The 20,804-nt window shown below is 42.1% G+C and overlaps 3 protein-coding genes across 3 annotated transcripts; all 3 read right to left on the minus strand.

Moving 5' to 3' along the window:
- Nucleotides 1-23: 23 nt before the first annotated feature.
- Nucleotides 24-5,034, minus strand: LOC122890223 (protocadherin gamma-A3-like). The gene is made up of 2 exons (XM_044225941.1): nucleotides 2,428-5,034; nucleotides 24-103 (listed from the first exon to the last, which is right to left on the minus strand). The coding sequence occupies exons 1-2, from the start codon at nucleotides 4,849-4,851 to the stop codon at nucleotides 71-73; spliced, it is 2,457 nt and encodes an 818-aa protein (XP_044081876.1). The 5' UTR covers nucleotides 4,852-5,034; the 3' UTR covers nucleotides 24-70.
- Nucleotides 5,035-7,179: 2,145 nt separating this feature from the next.
- Nucleotides 7,180-10,454, minus strand: LOC122890234 (protocadherin gamma-A2-like). Its single transcript, XM_044225949.1, has one exon. The coding sequence runs from the start codon at nucleotides 10,256-10,258 to the stop codon at nucleotides 7,796-7,798; it is 2,463 nt and encodes an 820-aa protein (XP_044081884.1). The 5' UTR covers nucleotides 10,259-10,454; the 3' UTR covers nucleotides 7,180-7,795.
- A 6,622-nt stretch (nucleotides 10,455-17,076) lies between these two features.
- Nucleotides 17,077-19,896, minus strand: LOC122890256 (protocadherin gamma-A1-like). Its single transcript, XM_044225957.1, has one exon. The coding sequence runs from the start codon at nucleotides 19,638-19,640 to the stop codon at nucleotides 17,205-17,207; it is 2,436 nt and encodes an 811-aa protein (XP_044081892.1). The 5' UTR covers nucleotides 19,641-19,896; the 3' UTR covers nucleotides 17,077-17,204.
- Nucleotides 19,897-20,804: the final 908 nt, after the last annotated feature.

The raw sequence follows: 20,804 nt of genomic DNA on the forward strand, positions 1-20,804 counted from the left end.
TGTTCGCAGGACAAAGCCAGAAAACGCTGCCTAACTCTCCCGCAGAATTGAGAACCTTTCTTCCCTTTGGTCAACAGCGGCGCCTGGAGGTTGTCTGGAAGAACTGCATATTGTTCAGCCATTTACCCTCAACGTGTAAGCTCTTGAATCTGTATGTGTCTTGTCTATTTGTTGGAAAAACCAAGTATTTATATTTCCCTCTAAATTTGGTATGTTCTAGTTTTCATCACTTCATAAGCAATACTATAATTTTACATTCTTTTTTTCATTAAAAAACTTCACAAGGCTTACACTCATTTTTTTTTCGGTTTTGGGGGCAAAAATATCTTCACTTACTTATTTCACTGTATTTACAAACACTGGCATGAGTAGTATAGATTTAACCAAATAAGTTACTGACTTTTTATCCACATTTTAGTGAACTATGATCCTTACGTTTTTGTAAAATCCATAATCTTTTTTACATAGTGTTTTAACTCTCTCCATACTTTACCATTCAGTAATACTTTCCAAAGATACAGTCTTTGCAAAAAAGAGTGAGTCAAGCCCTAGACTTATTTTAATGTACTGCTCATTTTTTTATAGCATAGGCAATCTTCACATTAAGTACAGCACAGCCTGATATTTTAAGTGACCAGTTTAGTACACATGCTTTTATACAGCACAATCTTGTGAATGCCATATTTATTTTTATAAAATCAATGATTTTTTACTATATGAATGTAAATGCAATACTCCATGGTAAATCAGCTCCAGCTGATTTATACCATTAATAAGTATAATGAATTTACCCTGATCACTGGTAAATCCTGGAGAGGTGCTGAGAGTCCTTAGACATTCCATTTTTGAAACCTACCCTGTAATCCTTGAACTCACCTTGGGTGACTAATACAAATACCTTTATTTCAAATGCACTACCAAATTAGATACCAATATAGTGATTTACTCTACTGTTTTGCAGTTTTAATACACACTCACATTACACTCCAGTCAGAACAGACTATTATCTATTTTTCTAGGACATTATTTTCATTGCTTTCCCTACTTCGTGACTTTATATTTTCTGTTTCTTTTGCTGTTCCCTTTTCTGTTATAATGAATTCTTCCCCCCTCCTTAAGAAAATCCTTTTAGTGAAATGGAATGTCTGAGACCTTTCATTACCTACAAAAATAGATGAAAATTGTACTCTCTGTACACTTTCACAACATTTATGTAGGCTTTGTTTTATACAAGATTCTTAGAAAATTTGCTTTGAGCATCTAAAGTTCCCTTGGCATTACCTATTTAGTAATTTTTCCCATTATGAGGAAAGTCATACTAATATCACTTTATCACACTATAAAGATTTTCCCTTAAAAAAGACATTTAGAAGATCACATGCCTTTTTTTTCTGAGATGTATTTGTATGTTTGAGTGAAAATACACTTTTCCCTGTTCTCAGTTATTTTGTTCAGGCCCTGCATCTCACACTCTTGAATACTAATATATTGAGGGAGAGAGATGTTCCTTTATTTGAAATCTAAAGAAATATATTTTGGTCTCATTTTGGATGACTCTCTGAGGTGATTTCATGGGTGAAAGTAATTTCATAAATTTCTGACTCAAGAAAGTTGCAGGACTCTATTCTATTGTTGGAATAGCTGGTCTGGAAATGTCCTGCTGAGATGAGACATATCTCCTTGCATTTTTAAAGATCCTTCTCAAGGACAAGAAATGTCCCTCCAAGACTCATAACAGTTTAGGCAACTGACCTCCCCACCTTCAGACAAAAGGCTGAAATCAATATGAATGCACACATACACCCACACATACTTTAGGTATACACAGTAAGGAATATGGGCCAGGTAAAACCACTTGATCAAGCTGTACATTTTTTTTTACTCAACAGTTTCTATGTCATTGAGATGAAAAGAGTATGCCCTGGTGTGGAAAGAGCAAGCATCATTTTACAGGCACCTAAGATACCTAGTACTTATATTTTTGTTTGTATCAGTCAGGATAAGCTAAGTAGGTTGGAGTGACAGACTTCAAATCACAGGAAGTTAAAATGAAAAAAAGTCTATTTATCACACGTATACACACCAATTTTGACAACCACAGAGATCTTCTCTTGGTATAGTTATTCAAGCACTCAAACCAAAGAAACAGTCACAATTTCAAAAAATAGCACAGAGATCTAGAAATTCTTACAATGCCAACAGGAGCTTCCTCCAGACAGAGGCACATATTACTTCCATTTACAGTATATTGGCCAGAATTCGATACCTAGGCTCACTCAGTCATAACCAGGTCAGGAAGATCAGATACTTAGGCAACATAAGGACGATCACATTGTTTTATTTTCAAATAAATGTGCATTAAATCTATATATTAGCTACACGGTCAAAACTGTTCTTTATAGTGTTCCAAGAAAGAAATAAACTTACCTGAAGTAGGTTGGGGTCTCCTTTCATTTCTAGTAAATCTTGAGATACCAGGAAGGACTCGCTTTTCCCACAGCTCTCCTGGCTGATGAGCGTGTCCGCATAGTTGGGCTGGGGGAAGATCAGGTGACTCTTGCGCGAGTCCGCGGTGAGGGACACCTCGTGAGAATAGGTCTGCAGGAAAGCCCGCACCCCGTCCACGCCCACGAAGTGCGAGGCCGGCACGCCCACCAGCCCGCCTCCTGAAGCCTGGAGCACGCGCGACGCGTGCCAGCGCCTCAGCCTGAGCGCCAGCAGCACGATGACGAAGGCGAGGAAGACGCAGGAGACGGCCGCCACCGCCACCACCAGATAGAGCGTGAGGTCCGCATCGTCTGGGTCGGCGGGGGTCCCGATGCTGCCCAGGTCCGCCAGGACGTCGGGGATGCTGTCGGCCACGGCCACGGTGAGCGTGACGGTGGCCGACAGAGGGGGCTGCCCGTGATCCTGCACCGCCACCACCAGGCTCTGCTTGAGCGCGTCTCTGTCCAGCAGGGCCCGCGCTGTGCGCACCTCGCCCGTGTGCAGCCCCACCGCGAAGAGCCCTGGCTCGCTGGCCTTGAGCAGGCGGTAGGAAAGCCAGGCGTTCTGGCCAGAGTCTCTGTCCACCGCCACCACTTTGGTGACCAGGTAGCCGGGCTCTGCGGATCGGGGCGCCAGCTCCACGCCTGTGGAACCGTCAGTGGGGAGAGCGGGGTACAGGATTTCGGGGACATTGTCGTTCTGGTCCAGCACAAATATGCTAAGTATCACATTGCTGCTGAGTGGAGGGTTCCCACTGTCGCTGGCTGTCACCAATAGCTGTAGGTCTCTAACCTGCTCATAGTCAAAGGAACGGAGAGCATACAGGACACCAGTGTCAGAATTGATGGAGACATAGGTGGAGAGAGGCGCTCCCTGGATAGTATCCTCAGTCAGTGCATAAATGATGTGGGCATTGTGGATGCTGTCAGGATCCTGGGCGATCACACAGAAGATGGAAGCTCCTCTGGGGTTGTTTTCAGGAATATAGGCAGAGTAGGAGGACTGATTGAAGGCAGGTGGGTTGTCATTGATGTCTTCAACATGCAGAGTGATATGAGTGCTCGTGGACAGTGGGGGATTTCCCCCATCTGTGGCTCTGAGAGTGATGTTATATTCAGACACCTGTTCACGGTCTAGAGATCTGGCTGTCACTAAGCGGTAATATTGGTCTATTGATTTTTCTAAATTAAATGGCATATTTCCCAGGACAGAAACTGTGACTTGCCCATTTTGCCCAGAATCCTGATCGTGCACATTGATAAGGGCAATTTCTCTTCCAGCAGGAGCCTCTTCTGGGACTGACCCAGTAAGAGAAGTGATTGCAATTTCTGGGGCATTGTCATTCACATCCAGAACTGTGACTAAAATCTTAGCTCTTGAAAGGAGACCAGGTCCATCTTGTGCTTCAATTTTAATTTCATAGAATGTAGCATCCTCATAATCTAGACTTTTTAAAATTGATATATCTCCAGTCACTGAATTGAGATCAAACATCTGAGCGACTTTCCCAGGCATTTTATCTAGAATATAGGACACTTGAGCATTGAATCCTTCATCAGGGTCAGTGGCATTCACTGTGAGCAGTGTGGTACCCAATGGCAAGTTCTCTGGAATACTTACTTGATATTCAGGTTGAGTAAATACTGGTGGGTTGTCATTTGCATCCAGAACTACCACTTGGATGTACAAGTTGCCAGAGCGGACAGGGTTTCCACCATCAGAAGCAATGAGGACAAGCTGGTGAACTTTCTTTTGCTCACGGTCCAGAGCCCTTTCTAGTACCAGCTCTGGGTACTTGGCCCCATCAGAGACATGCTTCATAGCCAGGGAGAAGTAGTCACTGGGGCTGAGGTGGTAGTTCTGAAGGGAGTTCATGCCCACATCTGGGTCAAATGCAGTCTTAAGTGGAAATCGAGTTCCAGAAACTGTTAGTTCACCAATTTTTATTTCCAATTCCTCTGTTAGAAAATCAGGAGCATTATCATTAATGTCTTTAATTTCTATTTCTACTTCAAAAATTTTCAATTTGTCTTCAACCAGGATGTTAAATTTCACCAGACACAACGTGCTCTGAGCGCAGAGCTCCTCCCGGTCTATCCTACCTGCTGTGACCAAGCTGCCGCTTTGCAGGTTCAGAGCAAAGAGCTGCGTCCTACCTCTGGAGACGATGCGGACTCCATGCTCCGCCAGCTCCCAGGGCTCGAGTCCCAGGTTCTCAGAGATGTTGCCCACAAAGGAGCCTTTGTCCAGCTCCTCCTGCACTGAGTAGTGGATCTGCCCGGATCCAGTCTTGCACAGCGTCCCCAGAAGCACGCTCAGCAGGGTCAGTCCTTTGCAGTGTTTGTATGTCAGGTATTTGATCATTTTCTCTTTGGTGAATTATTTTCTGTGAAATAGATTCCAATTGCCCACGATGGACTCAAATATCATTTTTTCTCAAGGAATTAAGCCTTTTATGGTCCTAATTTAGGAGTCACAGAGCTGGTTGACTGACAAGGTGAGCTTTGTAGCAGCCTCCGATCTTCGGCAGTCTGATTGACTCGTTCTTTGCTTTTTATGAACAAGGAAATGGTGGACTAGCGCTCCAGCTCCGTTTTCCTCCTTGAGTGGTCAACAGCGACACTCAGAGGCCTATTGGTTTACTGCACCCTCTCAGACAAACCCAAGTAAGTCATTTTTAAGTTTTCCAACACCAGCAATCCTCTTTATCAGAGGTAATGGGATTGGTGTCTATTCACACACTCGAATTGCTATAAATTAAAGTATGTAACTTCAAGTTCCTGGGGAAGCCATGCTCTAACCTTAACACCACCAATATTGCTTCAAACACGCTGGAGTTACTGTTTTGAAATGTTCAAAGTTTAAAAACCACAAGAAAAAATAAGCCATATTTATAATTATACTTGTTGAAGTTTGTCCTTGATAGCATGACACCTTAGATTCAATATTTATAATTTAACACATTCATTAAACAAACATAAAATTGGATGTTAGACGATATGTGGGGATTTAAGGTAAATGATATGAACATAACCACTTCCCTCCCCTGAAAAGCTATGAAGATAAAATCAAACAAGGAATTCCAGTGCATTGATAAAACTAACAAAATGGAAGAAGCCAAAGGTGATGGGAGGGCCTCCAACCTGATCTTGGAGATTAGCAAAGACTCTCTCAAGAAACATGACAGGAGGGGTGCCCAGGTGGCTCAGTCAGATAAGCGACTGCCTTCAGATCAGGTCATGATCCTTGGGTCCTGGGATCAAGCCCCACATTGGGCTCCCTGTTCAGCGAAGAGCCTGCTTCTCCCTCTCCCTCTGCCTGCTGCTCTTGTGCTAACTCTCTGCCAAAAACAAACAAACAAAACAAAACACACACACAAAAATAACAGGAATGGATCAGGGAAAAGGCCTGGATGTGAGAGAACAGTATGGCAATGTCTAGATGTGAGAGAGAAATCAAAGAACTTCAGGGCACCAGAAGTAATTCACTTTGTCTAAATCTAGGGTGAGGGTGTTTTTCAAAGACCCAAACTAAAACTAGTAGAAATAAACTTTTGTGTTATGTTCCAGACATGCTCTCTCCGTATTTGTTTTCCTCTCCAAGCACAGAAATAGAAATACATTTGTCATTTAAAGCATGTACTATTATAAATTTATCCATAAGGCATTTATTCTTGTGAAGAGATAACATAAACACTATAAGGAACTGTCTTTAATTTTTCTCGTTTATACTTTATTTATTACCTAGAAGTAAAGGTGTTATAATGTATTATTCCACAATAAGTTTCAGTTTTATCTCCTAGAGAATTACATAATAGTAATAAAACATAAGAGGCACATTGGTTTAGATCAGCTCTCTTCAAATGCCTTTAAGTATAATTAAAAATCACAGTACCTTGAAAGATGATAATACCATTAAACACAAGATTCGGTTAGTACATGATTAATTCCAAATCAAAATTTAAAATGATCTCAGTTACAGAGAATATTACTGTAGTCGTTGTTCTTCATTATTAAAAGCAAAACGAACATACTAAACGCTGACATGGAAAGAGGAATGAGGAAGAAAGACAGTGGTTGTGAGGAAGACTAAGGTTAGGTGAGGAACTGGAAATATTTTTAACACTGCTGTGAGTAGGAATCTTTGAGAGGAGAAATGTATAAGGAGGATTTTTTAGGGGCAATTACTTTATCTGGCCTTTGAATCCCTTGAGGATGCATATTATTCTTAATGATAGAAAGTAAATGTGGTTTCCAGATATGAGAAAATAAAAACATCAAAGAGAAACGCATTTACTCTTAAACTACCCATTTATTATAGAGCAAACAATAATTATATCATTTTGTTAAGCAACAACTACTTTATTTTTTTAAAGATTTTATTTATTTATTTATTTATTTATTTATTTATTTATTTGAGAGGGAATACAAGCAGAGGGAGTAGGAGAGGGAAATACAGGTGCCCCACAGAGCATGGAACTCCAATGTGGGGCTCAATCCCAGGATTCCGGGATCACGATCTGAGCCAAACGTAGACGCTTAACAACTGAGCCACCCAGGTGCCCCCAACACTACTTTAGAAAATAGTAGGATTTTTAACTAAGCTGAGATACCATGACATACTTTCCTAAAATACAGTGAAGCATATATATTTCTAAATTTCCACTTTTTAAAAAGAGAAGGTCATACAAATCAAATAAAATGAAGAACCTCAGTGCCAAACTGAAGGAAAATTATTAAAATTCAGTGTGAAGAAACTACAGCATTTCATTACTCATAGATCAAAATATAAAACAAAACCCATGACTTTTAATACACTTGCATAAACATAAAATTCAACTTTCATTTTTAAAAATTATGTTTTTATTTTATTTTTTTAAAAGTAAACTCTACCGCCAACATAGGGCTCAAACTAATGACCACCACATCAAGACTCACATGGTTCACCAACTGAGCCAGCCAGGGGCCCCTCAACCTCCATATTTTTAAGAGAGAAAGAATTATTGACCCAGATAGATGAGATGATTTGTCCAGGGATGGGAAAGAAAGTATGAAAAACCAGATATACCAGTTCTTAATGGAATGCTCTTTGATAACCTAAATATAATATTAACCTGATACTAACTCCTGATTTATATTCATGATAAATGATTCTAACCCCCCTTCCCCTTAGTGAACACTTAGAGCTATTGAGATATAATTCGCCAAGACTAATTTCATAAGAACTGATATATTCACAAGGAAATATGAAAAATAGAAAAGATGTGGTAAACAAAGGAGGCAGCTAAGTAAATAAATACATGTTTATTTTAGCAATAGCTTGTAAGTATATTGTGAAGGGAATTTACCTGGGGAACTGTTTCTTCTCCTTTATCTTCAAGTAAAGCCTGAGATGCTGATAGAAAATCCTTTTTCTCACAGCTCTCCTGACTGATGAGCGTGTCCGCATAGTTGGGCTGGGGGAAGATCAGGTGACTCTTGCGCGAGTCCGCGGTGAGGGACACCTCCTGCGAGTAGGTCTGCAGGAAAGCCCGCACCCCGTCCACGCCCACGAAGTGCGAGGCCGGCACGCCCACCAGCCCGCCTCCTGAAGCCTGGAGCACGCGCGACGCGTGCCAGCGCCTCAGCCTGAGCGCCAGCAGCACGATGACGAAGGCGAGGAAGACGCAGGAGACGGCCGCCACCGCCACCACCAGATAGAGCGTGAGGTCCGCATCGTCTGGGTCGGCGGGGGTCCCGATGCTGCCCAGGTCCGCCAGGACGTCGGGGATGCTGTCGGCCACGGCCACGGTGAGCGTGACGGTGGCCGACAGAGGGGGCTGCCCGTGATCCTGCACCGCCACCACCAGGCTCTGCTTGAGCGCGTCTCTGTCCAGCAGGGCCCGCGCTGTGCGCACCTCGCCCGTGTGCAGCCCCACCGCGAAGAGCCCTGGCTCGCTGGCCTTGAGCAGGCGGTAGGAAAGCCAGGCGTTCTGGCCAGAGTCTCTGTCCACCGCCACCACTTTGGTGACCAGGTAGCCGGGCTCTGCGGATCGGGGCGCCAGCTCCACGCCTGTGGAACCGTCAGTGGGGAGGGCCGGGTACAGGATTTCGGGGACATTGTCGTTCTGGTCCAGCACGAATATGTTCAATGACACGTTGCTGCTGAGGGGTGGGTTCCCATTATCACATGCAGTCAACCACAGTTGCAAATCCTGGAACTGCTCATAGTCAAAGGAGCGCAACGCATACACGATGCCGGTGTCAGAGTTGATGGAGATGTAAGAGGAGAGGGGAGTACCCTCAAGAGTGTCTTCGGTCAAAGAATAAGTTACATGGGCATTGTCATCACTGTCAGGGTCATGAGCCGACACAGAAATGATAGAGGCACCTCTGGGATTGTTTTCAGGAATATAGGCAGAGTAGGACAGGTGAGGGAAGGTGGGTGGGTTGTCATTGATGTCTGCCACCTGCAGCAAAATGTAAGCATCCGAGGACAGAGATGGTTTCCCTCCATCTTTAGCAGTCACAGTGATGTTGTAAAAGGAAAACTGTTCCCTGTCAAGGGCTCTGGTTGTAACCAGTCGGTGGTAATTGTCCACTGATCTTTCTAACTTGAAAGGAAGGTTCTCAGGGAGTGAACATGTGATAAATGCATTCATCCCAGAGTCTCTGTCATGTACATTGAAAAGTGCAATTATGGTTCCTGGGGGTGAGTCTTCAGGAATTGAGCTAGTAACAGATGTCATGTAAAATTCTGGGGCATTGTCATTCACATCCAGAACTGTCACAATAACCTTTGTCCTGGTCAGAAGGCCTGGACCATCCTGAGCTTCAATATCAATTTCATGGACTTTGGCATCCTCAAAATCTAGACTCTTTGTGATTGTTATCTCTCCAGACGTTGACTCAAGCTCAAATACCTGTGAGGTTTCTCCTGGATTTTTCTCTTGATAATATGCCACTTGGGCATTGTATCCCTCATCTGTGTCAGTGGCAGTCACTGTGAGTATCCGAGTGCCCACGGGAATATTCTCAGGAACACTTACACGGTACTCGGGCTGTGTAAATACAGGCGCATTGTCATTCACATCTAGGACGGTCACGCGGATGCGGGAGGTGCCCGATCGGACTGGGCTGCCCCCATCCAAAGCCACAAGGACAAGGTGGTGAATGGCCTTCTCCTCTCGGTCCAGGGCAAGCTCCAGCACCAACTCAGGGTGCTTGTTCCCATCCACTCCGCTTCGCACATCCAGGGAGAAGTGGTCATTTGGGTTCAGTTCGTACTTCTGAAGTGTGTTTTCTCCTACGTCTGCATCATGCGCACTCTTTAGGGGAATTCGGAATCCCGGGGCGGTCGTTTCACTTATTTTTAGCTCTAGTTCCTCTACTCCAAAGCGAGGGGCATTATCATTAATATCTGTTATTTCCACTTCTACTGAGTAAATATTTAATTTGTCTTCCAGGAGTATGTTAAAATTCACCAGGCACTGCACACTCTGAGCACAGAGCTCCTCTCGGTCTATCCTGTCCTTGGTGACCAAACTGCCACTTCGCGGGTTCAGAGCAAAAAGCTGTGTCCTACCTCTGGAGACGATGCGGACTCCACGCTCTGCCAGTGCCAGGGGCTCCAGCCCCAAGTCCTTGGCGATGTCACCCACAAAGGCGCCTTTGTCGGTCTCTTCTGGCACAGAATAGTGCATCTGCCCAGCTCCGACTTCCCACAAGACAGCCACAAGAAAGCAGAGCAGGGTAAGCCTTCCACATTGTGGCAATTTTTGCAGAGCCGCCATTTCTTCTGCTGCAATCTTTTCTCCCACGAAACTTCCAGCACCCAGTGTGAGATTCTGGAAGTCTTTATTCCTCAGGGTCTGAGGGAACTAGGATTCACAGGACCCAGGTCACTGTAGAGAGAACTTTCAGCTGCTGGACTGATTTTTCTCCCCCGTCCGGAAGCTTGGGGGCCAAGCGCCCAGCCCTTTTTGTTGTGGGAGCAGTAATGTTGGACTGGGTGTCTTGCAGGCTTTTACTTCTAAGGTGGTCAACAGCGACGCTCAGAGGCCTAAGTAATTTCTGCATCCTCTAAGGCAAACCCAAAGTTACTTCTTGCTTGCTAGCTTTGTGACTTTCAAGTTGCTTTGAAGAATCTTAGTTTTAAGATACCTTAGAAGTAGCTCTTTCAAGTCAGGAGTCTTTTTCTCAGAATTAATAAGAATGTGTAAACAAATGTGACCTTGATAGTAGTTGCTAGGGAAGTGTTACTACTGAACACTCAAGGCATCCATCAAGGCTGCTTCTGCCCTTGCTCCAAACATCTCCAACTTCTTATTTTATATTCAAAGACCGTAAGATCAACTTTAGAACATTAGCTACATTATCTTCTAAGGCCATATATTTTGGATTTCTGTGCTTGATGCCTTAAAATTAAACTTCAACATCTGTATTTTAAAAAGTGAATTATCCAACACTTAATTGGGTGACTGTTGTATACCTGGCAATTTGCCTGTTTGTTGCCTATTTGTTCATTAAGAAATGATGAACCTGATGAACACGGTCCTTGCTCTCAGGAAGCTTACAGTATAGGGGAGGACACAGAAAACTAAATGGAATATTTTAATAGAATATGTTAACTGCTACAAAGGTGGGAAACACTGAGCAATGGAAAGGGGTACATAAGAAAGGTATCCAACCTAGATCTCGGGGTCAAAAATTTCCCAAGACATTACTGAAGATGTCATAAACGGTAGGAACAAGGTAGGAATGGGTGAAGAGGCTGGAATAGTGTTCTAGACCCTCAGTACAAATGCTTGGAGGTGGAAGGTCGCAAGGAATGTTAAGGAAAGTGAAGGGGATTTTTCTATGTTCTTCTTTTTCTTTTTAAAGATTTCTTTAAGAGAGAGCACAAATAAAGGGGAAAGTCAGAGGGAGAAGGCAATTAGACTCCCCACTGAGTGGAAAGCCTGACCTGGGGACCCTAGGACCCTGAGAACACAACCTGAGCCGAAGGCAGACGCTTAACTCACTGAGCCACCCAGGGGCCCTGTTCTTTTTCAAGATTGTTTTGGCTATTTGAGGTTCCTTGCTACTTCATATGAATTTTAGATTTTTTTCTATTTCTGCAAAAAAAAAATCACTGGGATTTTGATAGGGATTGCACTGAATCTGTAGATTGCTTTGGGTAGTCCTCTAAGTTTTTGTAAGTACTCTATCAGGTTAAAGATGTTTCCTTCAATTCCTATTTTGCTAAACAATTTTAATCATGTGTTGAATATTCTCAAGAGCTTTATTATGCCTCTATTTAAATGAATATGTGGTTTTTTATCTTTAATTTATTAATATGGAGTTTTCCATTATTAGATTTTCTTACATTAGAATATCCTTGCATCCTTAAAATAAACTCTATTTAGTCATAATTATAATATTATTTTTTAGTATATGGTAGATTGGGTTTGATACTGTCTTAATTAAAATTTTGAATCAACTTCTTAAATGAGATTGCCCACTTCTGATCTCACTTCAGTCTGTTTATCTTTTGGTTTCTTCCTTGTTGAACTTTTTTCATTTTTATTTTTATCCATTCCTCTGAGAATGGAAAAAATGGAAACCAGTGATATTGACTCACCTTGTTTTCTAGTAGGGCCTCTACTTTTTTAGATTTTTAAAATCTTTTCATCAACATTGTTTTGATGTTTTCAGTACTCATTGAATAACTGTTCAACATCCCTTACTGCAGTTCTCTAAAGAATTACTGTTTTACGGTGCTTTGGTGGCTCAGTTGGTTAAGCGACTGCCTTGGGCTCAGGTCATGATCCTAGAGTCCTTGGATGGAGTCCCGCATCGGGCTCCCTGCTCAACAGGGAGTCTGCTTCTCCTTCTGACACTCTCCTCTCTCACTCTCTCTCTCAGATAAATAAAATTTTAACAACCTTTAAAAAAAGGAATTATCTGTTCTTGGTCTTTGGCAATAGCTGTTTTTACTCTGATATTATTTCCCACTCATTCTTCTTGCTTTGAATCAAATTGTTTTATTTTCCCCCAGTCTCTCCTGCTTTCCTTTCTCCTTTTCCAAGTCTTTGTTTTTAATCAGAATTTAGGGTTTTCTTTTAGAATCCTTAAAAACAATTTTTTAGTAGGCCGTCTGCCTACTCTATATTAGTCCTAGCACGGGACTTCACAGAATTTTAATTTTAATTTTAATTTTAATTTTAATTTCTCCCCACTGGTATGACTTTTACTGTCTGCTTCTATTGCTTTATCATCAGAATTCTTTCTTGTTTGTATATTAATAAGTTATACTCTAAGCATTGTTTTTTCCCTATTATTTTCTTAAAGTTTATGCTGATACAATCTTTCTTGTTTGCCTTGTTTCTTGGTGTCTTGCTAAACTCACTTATTTTAAATAATTTGTTTTGCTTTTAGTTATTTTATTTGTCTATAAATTTACCCCTAGGTACTCTTTCAGCTGTATTCCACAATTTAATTTAATTTAATTTTAAATATGCTCCACATCCAACATGGGGCTCAAACGCATGACCCTGAGATCAAGAGTTGCATGTTCAACTGATTGAGCCAACCAGGTGTCCCTGTATTCCACAGTTTTAAATAATATTTTAATTTTTTTCCTTTGTTTAAAAGATTTTATTTATTAATTTACAGACAGAAATCACAAGTAGGCAGAGAAGCAGGCGGGGGGGGGGAGGGGGGAGCAGGCTCCCTGCTGAGTGAGAAGCCCCATGCAGGGCTCAATCCCAGGACCCTGGGATCATGACCTGAGCTGGAGGCAGATGCTTAACCATCTGAACCACCCAGGCGCCCCTAATTTTTGTTCCTTTCTAAATAGTTCTTATTTCCATTGTGGTTTTTTAAAATCCAAGAGTAATTTAGGGGTATAGATTTAAGTGTCCAAACTTTTTTTGTTTCCTTTTTACTATTGTTAAATATTTGCTTTGTAATTTTCCAGTTTTATTGAGGTACAATTAATAAATAAAATTGTAAGATATTTAAAGTGTACAACGTAATGATATCATATATGTATACATCGTGAAAGGATTCCCCTTATTGATTTAATTAACACATCCATCACCTCAAATATTTACTTCTTTATATGTGTGAGAACACTTAAGTTCTCTCTGAAAAAATTTCTATTATACAACAAAATTTAATATTATCAACTGTAGTCTCCATGTTATATAATAGATACTCAGGCCTTATTCTTTTCTTTTAAAGATTTTATTTGTTTATTTGACACAGAGAGAGAGTGTGTGTGTGAGCACAAGCAGGGGGAGCGGCAGGCAAAGGTAGAGGAAGAAGCAGGCTCACCACACAGGAAGACCGAAGCAGGACTCGATCCCAGCACCATGGGATCATGACCTGAGCTGAAGGCAGATGCTTAAGGACTGAGCCACCCAGGAGCCCCAGGCCTTATTCATCTTACAACTGTAAGTTTGTACCCTTTTACCTACCTGTCTCTATTTTCTCCACCCTAGCCTTATGGATTAAGTACATGTTATAAGGTACATATATTATTGATACTTTGAAATTTACTCTTTTTTATGACTATGTAGTAAATTGCTGTAGATTCCATATGTTCATGTAAAGAATGGCTATTCTGTATTTGTTGTACATAGGATTCTATACAGATTTATTAGATCAAGCTTATAGATTCTATTGTTCAAATTTTCTGTATGCTTAGTAATTTTGTCCCTGTTGGGTATATTATTTCTTATGACACTGAGTTTAAATCTCCTGGTATTCTTTTCAAAGCTATATTGCTCAGTGATGGGGGCTTATATTTTTTATATCTTTTTGTTTGTCTGGTTTTTCGTAATTATGAGCAGTTCATTAAAAAAAAAACCACCATTGGGGCACCTGGGTGGCTCAGTTATTAAGTGTCTGCCTTCGCTCCAGTCATGATTCCAGGGTCCTAGGATCAAGCCCCACATCGGACTCCCTTCTCAGCGGGAAGCCTGCTTCTCCCTCTCCCACTCCACCTGCTTGTGTTCCCTTTCTTGCTGTGTCTCTCTCTGTCAAATAAATAAATAAAATCTTTTAAAAAATCACCATTAATGTTTGTTGTCTTAAACACTACTTGCTGTTATATTAAAACTGACATGACTGCTTTCTTTGTGTGTCCACATATATATTTGTATTTTCACTATTTTAGTAGAATTTGCTTTAAGTATGTATCTTATTGGCAGAATATATATGGGTTTTAAAAATCATCCAGCTTCATAATTTCTGTATTTTAATAGCTAAATTTAGCTAACTTATATACATATAAAATAAAAAATTTTAAATTAACAGGAGCTGAGAAAATCCAGAATTGAAATAACTAATGTAACTTTTTTTTAATGTCACTTTTTAAAAAGATTTATTTATTTGAGAGAGAGAGAGAAAAGTGCGTGCACATGGGGAGGGCCAGAGGAGCAGAGTCAAGCTGACTCCCCGCTGAGCATGGAGCTCACTGGAGGGATCCATCCCAGGACCCTGAGGTCATGACCTGAGCTGAAACCAAGAATAAGATACTTATGGGCGCCTGGGTGGCTCAGTGGGTTAAGCCGATGCCTTCGGCTCAGGTCATGATCTCAGGGTCCTGGGATCGAGTCCCGCATTGGGCTCTCTGCTCGGCAGGGAGCCTGCTTCCTCCTCTCCCTCTGCCTGCCTCTCTGCCTACTTGTGATCTCTCTCTGTCAAATAAATAAATAAAATCTTTTAAAAAAAATAAAGAATAAGATACTTAGCCAATTGAGCCACCCAGGTGCCCCATGAAATAACTTATGTTATTGAGAGTGTACTCCAAACAGAAAATAAAAATAAAAATCAACGCTTAGACATATAGAAGGATGAGAGAATTTTTTAAAAAGCCATTAGACAGAAAACAGAGATACCTTAAAAATAACGACAATTTGTTGAAAGTATCTCACTAGCAACAATAACTCCAGAAGATGATGTTTCAAGATTTTGGTTTGTAGATTTATTGATTTATTGTCAGAGAGAGTGAGCACAGGCAGACAGAGTGGCAGGCAGAGGCAGAGGGAGAAGCAGGCTTCCTGCTGAGCAAGAAGCCCGATGTGGGACTCGATCCCAGAACACTGGGATCATGACCTGAGCTGAAGGCAGCAGTCCAACCGAGCCACCCAGGTGTCCCTGGTTTGTAGATTTATTTTAAGTGGAAGAGTTTCTTAATTGCTCTCTCTCTTCTATTTTCTCTCCCACTCTCCCTCCCTCCTGGGTTCAGGGTTTTGTCTCTTATAGTTTTAAAATTGTTTAGTTTTAAAATTGTTTTTATTCCAGGTCCCAGGACACAAGTAGGTCTTTTAATGGTGTGCAGCAGTAGTAGTGTGAATATTACAGCTCATGTCTAAGAAACTTGGTGTTCATCTTCTGAAGCTAGCACTTCAGAAGTGTATCCACTTTTCACCTTTGGTCTGCAGGTTGCAAAAAGTCATGACCACAGGAATTGGTAGGCAGCATTTTCATGCAGTTTCTCCCTGTTTTAGGTAGTTGAGGGGCCGAACTGCTTATTTTGGATTCTAGTAGTAAGTCTGTAGTAAGTCTGGCTTAGGTTCCTTGTTTAGCCTGAAGCACTCTGTCCCTGTAACATTGCTGGAACCACCTCCTGATCTTATGCTTGTATCTAAGCCAAGATGAGAATTCCCATAGCTTTAGTGTGGCTCACTACTTTCTGTTCCATCTCTGACCCATATATATATTTATCTTTTATTTATGCCTTACCAAGCTTTTGATTTTTTATTTTTATAGTTTGTTTAGCTCTTTAATTTATTGGAGCAGAGTAAGTTTATCAAAGCATGGACTTACTCCCCTATGAAACATTTCTTGAGAAGAGTTAACACACACATTAAAACGGAATATATACTTGGTTTTTGTTAGTCACTTCCATTATAGGCATAATATACAAGTCAGGAGGCTTCAAAACAACTTCTCAAGTTGCATAGTAAATTTCCTGTCATTCACTTTATTACCTCATTTCATAAGTTCTTAAACATCTAATATATTCCTCAGAATACATGAATTATCTCAAAATAAAAGATGAAACAAAGGGCTAAGATATTCCACAAAAATTCCCAACATATATATATATATACACATATATATTCCTATAACTTAATCCTAACACAACTAAAAATAATATTTTAGACAACCTTTACCTTTTCAAATGTCCCCAAATAAAAGAGGACTTGTCAGATGACATTTATTCTAAGTTTAGGGATAAATTAGTATTTATAACTGAGAGAAATTTAAAGCATTGTTAGTCACATAAATATTGGTGGATCTTTTCTAGTCAAACCCTATCCTTTCCAGATAAGAGAATGGTAAAACAAGAAAAATTAAATTATTTGACCAGAGGAAAGCAAGAAAATATTAGAAGTTGTATTTTCTTGTTTCTGATGCAATGCTCTTCATTTTAAAAATATTTTATTTATGTATTTGAAAGAGAGATCACATGTAGGCAGAGAGGCAGGCAGAGAGGGAGGAAGCTGGCCTCCCGCTGAGCAGAGAAACCGAGGTGGGGCTCGATCCAGGACTCTGGGATCATGACCTGAGCCAAAGGCAGAGGCTTAACCCACTGAGCCACTCAGGTGCCCCTGGATATAAACATTTAATAATAATTTCCCAGAATCTGTAAATAGAAATCTACAAAAATATGAGGGTAACAGAACTGTTAATAGTAAAGAGTGACAGTAAATAAACTCAGTAATTATTTTTACCTAGAAAAGTTTAGTAGAAGTTTACCTGAGAAAATGTTTCCTTTTTGTCTTCAAGTAAATCCTGAGTTACCAGAAGAGGCTCGCTTTTCCCACAGCTCTCCTGGCTGATGAGCGTGTCCGCGTAGTTGGGCTGGGGGAAGATCAGGTGACTCTTGCGCGAGTCCGCTGTGAGGGACACCTCGTGCGAGTAGGTCTGCAGGAAAGCCCGCACCCCGTCCACGCCCACGAAGTGCGAGGCCGGCACGCCCACCAGCCCGCCTCCTGAAGCCTGGAGCACGCGCGACGCGCGCCAGCGCCTCAGCCTGAGCGCCAGCAGCACGATGACGAAGGCGAGGAAGACGCAGGAGACGGCCGCCACCGCCACCACCAGATAGAGCGTGAGGTCCGCATCGTCTGGGTCGACGGGGGTCCCGATGCTGCCCAGGTCCGCCAGGACGTCCGGAATGCTGTCGGCCACGGCCACGGTGAACGTGACGGTGGCCGACAGAGGGGGCTGCCCGTGATCCTGCACCGCCACCACCAGGCTCTGCTTGAGCGCGTCTCTGTCCAGCAGGGCCCGCGCTGTGCGCACCTCGCCTGTGTGCAGCCCCACCGCGAAGAGCCCTGGCTCGCTGGCCTTGAGCAGGCGGTAGGACAGCCAGGCGTTCTGGCCAGAGTCTCTGTCCACCGCCACCACCTTGGTGACCAGGTAGCCGGGCTCTGCGGATCGGGGCGCCAGCTCCACACCTGTGGAATCATCAGTGGGGAGAGCGGGGTAAAGAATTTCCGGTGTGTTGTCATTCTGGTCCAGTATGAATAGGCTCAATGACACATTGCTGCTGAGCGGCGGGTCGCCACTGTCACATGCTACCACTCTCAATTGCAAGTCCCGTAACTGTTCATAGTCGAAGGATCTCAGGGCATATAAGACTCCAGTGTCTGAGTTGATGGAAACATACGAGGACAAAGGCACTCCCTGGATGGTGTCCTCCACCAAGGAGTAAGTGACTAGTGCATTCTCATTGCTGTCAGCATCATGGGCTGTTGCAGAAAAGAGGGAGGCACCTCGAGGATTGTTTTCTAGAATGAAGGTAGAGTAGGAGTCCTGGGGAAAAACAGGAGGGTTGTCATTGATATCTGTCACTTGCAGTGAAATGTGAGTTTCAGTAGATAGAGCTGGAGTTCCCTGATCTGTTGCTGTTACTGTGATGTTGTACCTAGAGGTAAGTTCTCTGTCCAGTGTTCTTTCTGTCACTAAATGGTAAAAATTATCATCCAACTTTTCTAATTTAAAGGGTAGATTTCCAGGAATGGAACAGGTAGTATCACCGTTGTCTCCAGAGTCCTGGTCATGCACACTGATAAGAGCAATTATAGCTCCAGGAGGAAAGTTTTCTGGGACTGAAGTGGTGACAGAGGTCATGGTCACCTCTGGGGCATTATCATTTATGTCCAGAACTTTGACCAGCACCTTAGCTCTGGCCATGAGGCCTGCCCCATCCTGAGCCTGAATTTCCATTGAATAAATTTTGTATTCTTCAAAATCCAAGGCTTCCTTATTTGATATTTCTCCAGTGTAAGAATCCAGCTGAAATATCTGGGCTATTTTGTGGTCTATATTGTGAAATGAGTATGCTACTTCCCCATTGACTCCTTCATCTGGGTCAGTAGCTTTTACTGTAAGCAGCCGAGTGCCCAGTGGCACATTCTCTGGGACACTCGTGTGGTACTGTGCTTGAGTAAATGCTGGAGGGTTGTCATTTGCATCTACCACCTGAACATGAATGCGGAGGGTTCCTGAAAGGACTGGGTTGCCCCCATCAGAGGCCGTGAGGAGGAGGTGGTGCACAACTTCTTCTTCCCTATCCAGGGGACTCTGCAGCACCATCTCTGGGAGTTGGGATCCATCAGCTCCCTGTTGCACATCCAGGGAGAAATGAGGATTGGAGCTGAGCTGGTAGCTCTGCAGTGAATTCATACCCACATCAAGATCTTGCCCCAAAGGTAGAGGGATCCTGGTACCTGGAGTAGTTATTTCATTCATTTTAAATTCCACGTCCTCTAACTGAAACTGGGGAGTGTTGTCATTAATATCAATTATTTCCACTTCAACAGGGAAAAGCTTCATTTTATCCTCTACCAAGATGTTAAAACTCACCAGACACTGCACACTCTGTGCACAGAGCTCCTCCCGGTCTATCCTGCCCGCTGTGACCAAGCTGCCACTTCGAGGGTTCAGAGCAAAAAGCTGCGTCCTACCTCTAGAGATGATGCGAACTCTGCGCTCTGTGAGCTCCTGAGGTTGCAGCCCCAGGTCTTCAGCGATGTTGCCCACGAAGAAAGCTTTGTCTGTCTCTTCTGGCACCATGTATCGGATCTTTCCAGCCCAAGCTTCCCACGACAGTCCCAGAAAAAGGCATAGCAGGAACAGCTCACTGCAGCTGAGCTGCTTCCCCCGAATCACCATTGCTCTCTCGCTTCGTAGTTTACTCCCAGTCCGGTACCGAGAGTATTGTTTCTCTATTCTTCTGAGCCTAAATTAACCGAATTTTCAGAAGATTTCAGAGCGGAAAGTGGTCCAGAAGTAGGGTCTGGGAAGCTTCAGGGAGACTGTTTTCAATCTGACGATGATGGAGGTTCTAAGAAGCTCTTTTTTTTCTTTTTCCTTTGGGGGTGAGAGTGCGCACGCGCAGCCTTTATCTCCCAGACTGGTGAACAGCGGCGCCCAGAGTCCTCACCAGTTACTACACTCCTAGATAATACTGAAACTTACCTTTGTTAACCTCATCTATCTTTCCTTAAGTCTTGGTTTATTGTCAAGGAAGTAGTTATTGATTATAATATAATATAATATAATATAATATAATAATGAAAATGAGAAACTATTATGTTTATTTAATCATATCTAACTGTTACTAAATTGCAATATACAGTAAATCTCAATATACCTAAGCTATCTGCTTTCCCTATTTGCTATTCAGGTAATATCATCACAAGGAACAAAAATCATACCTCCACTTCTCTAGTATATCTTGACCACTTGACAGTTTCTCAGGCTACACAGAAGAGCAACTACCCTTTGGTGAATCAAATAAAAACTAGAGGATAAATAAATTTTTAAAATGTAAGCTAGACTTTTAAAAATTGGACTGTCCATTTTCTTTCCATTGTGCTTTGAATATTTATCAGAAACCATTGAATTTTGAAGGATGTGTTTTAACGATTTCTTATTTTTCAAAACTCGTTTCTGAAGTGTCTATGTATTATGTGGATTTTAAAAGACCTTTAATTCACTCAAAGGCAATATATTTTGAATAGAATTTCACTGGAAAATGTCATATGAGTATCTAATTTAGACTTCAAATTTAAGAGACACAAGAGGTAGTGATATTATTCTTCAAAACTGAGAAGAAAATGGCCACATCTTTATTTTTAGACAAGCCCTTAAATAATATGTGTTCTCCTAAAATCACACTTAATATTTTCTCCAAGAGAAACTGGTTTTATTAATAGAAATTTTTTTTAAAGATTTTATTTATTTATTTGACAGACAGAGATCACAAGTAGGCAGAGAGGCAGTCAGAGAAAGAAGGGGAAGCAGGCTCTCCACTGAGCAGAGAGCCTGACGTGG

Source organism: Neovison vison, chromosome 1, assembly GCF_020171115.1.
Source record: "Neovison vison isolate M4711 chromosome 1, ASM_NN_V1, whole genome shotgun sequence".
NCBI classification, from domain to species: domain Eukaryota; kingdom Metazoa; phylum Chordata; class Mammalia; order Carnivora; family Mustelidae; genus Neogale; species Neogale vison.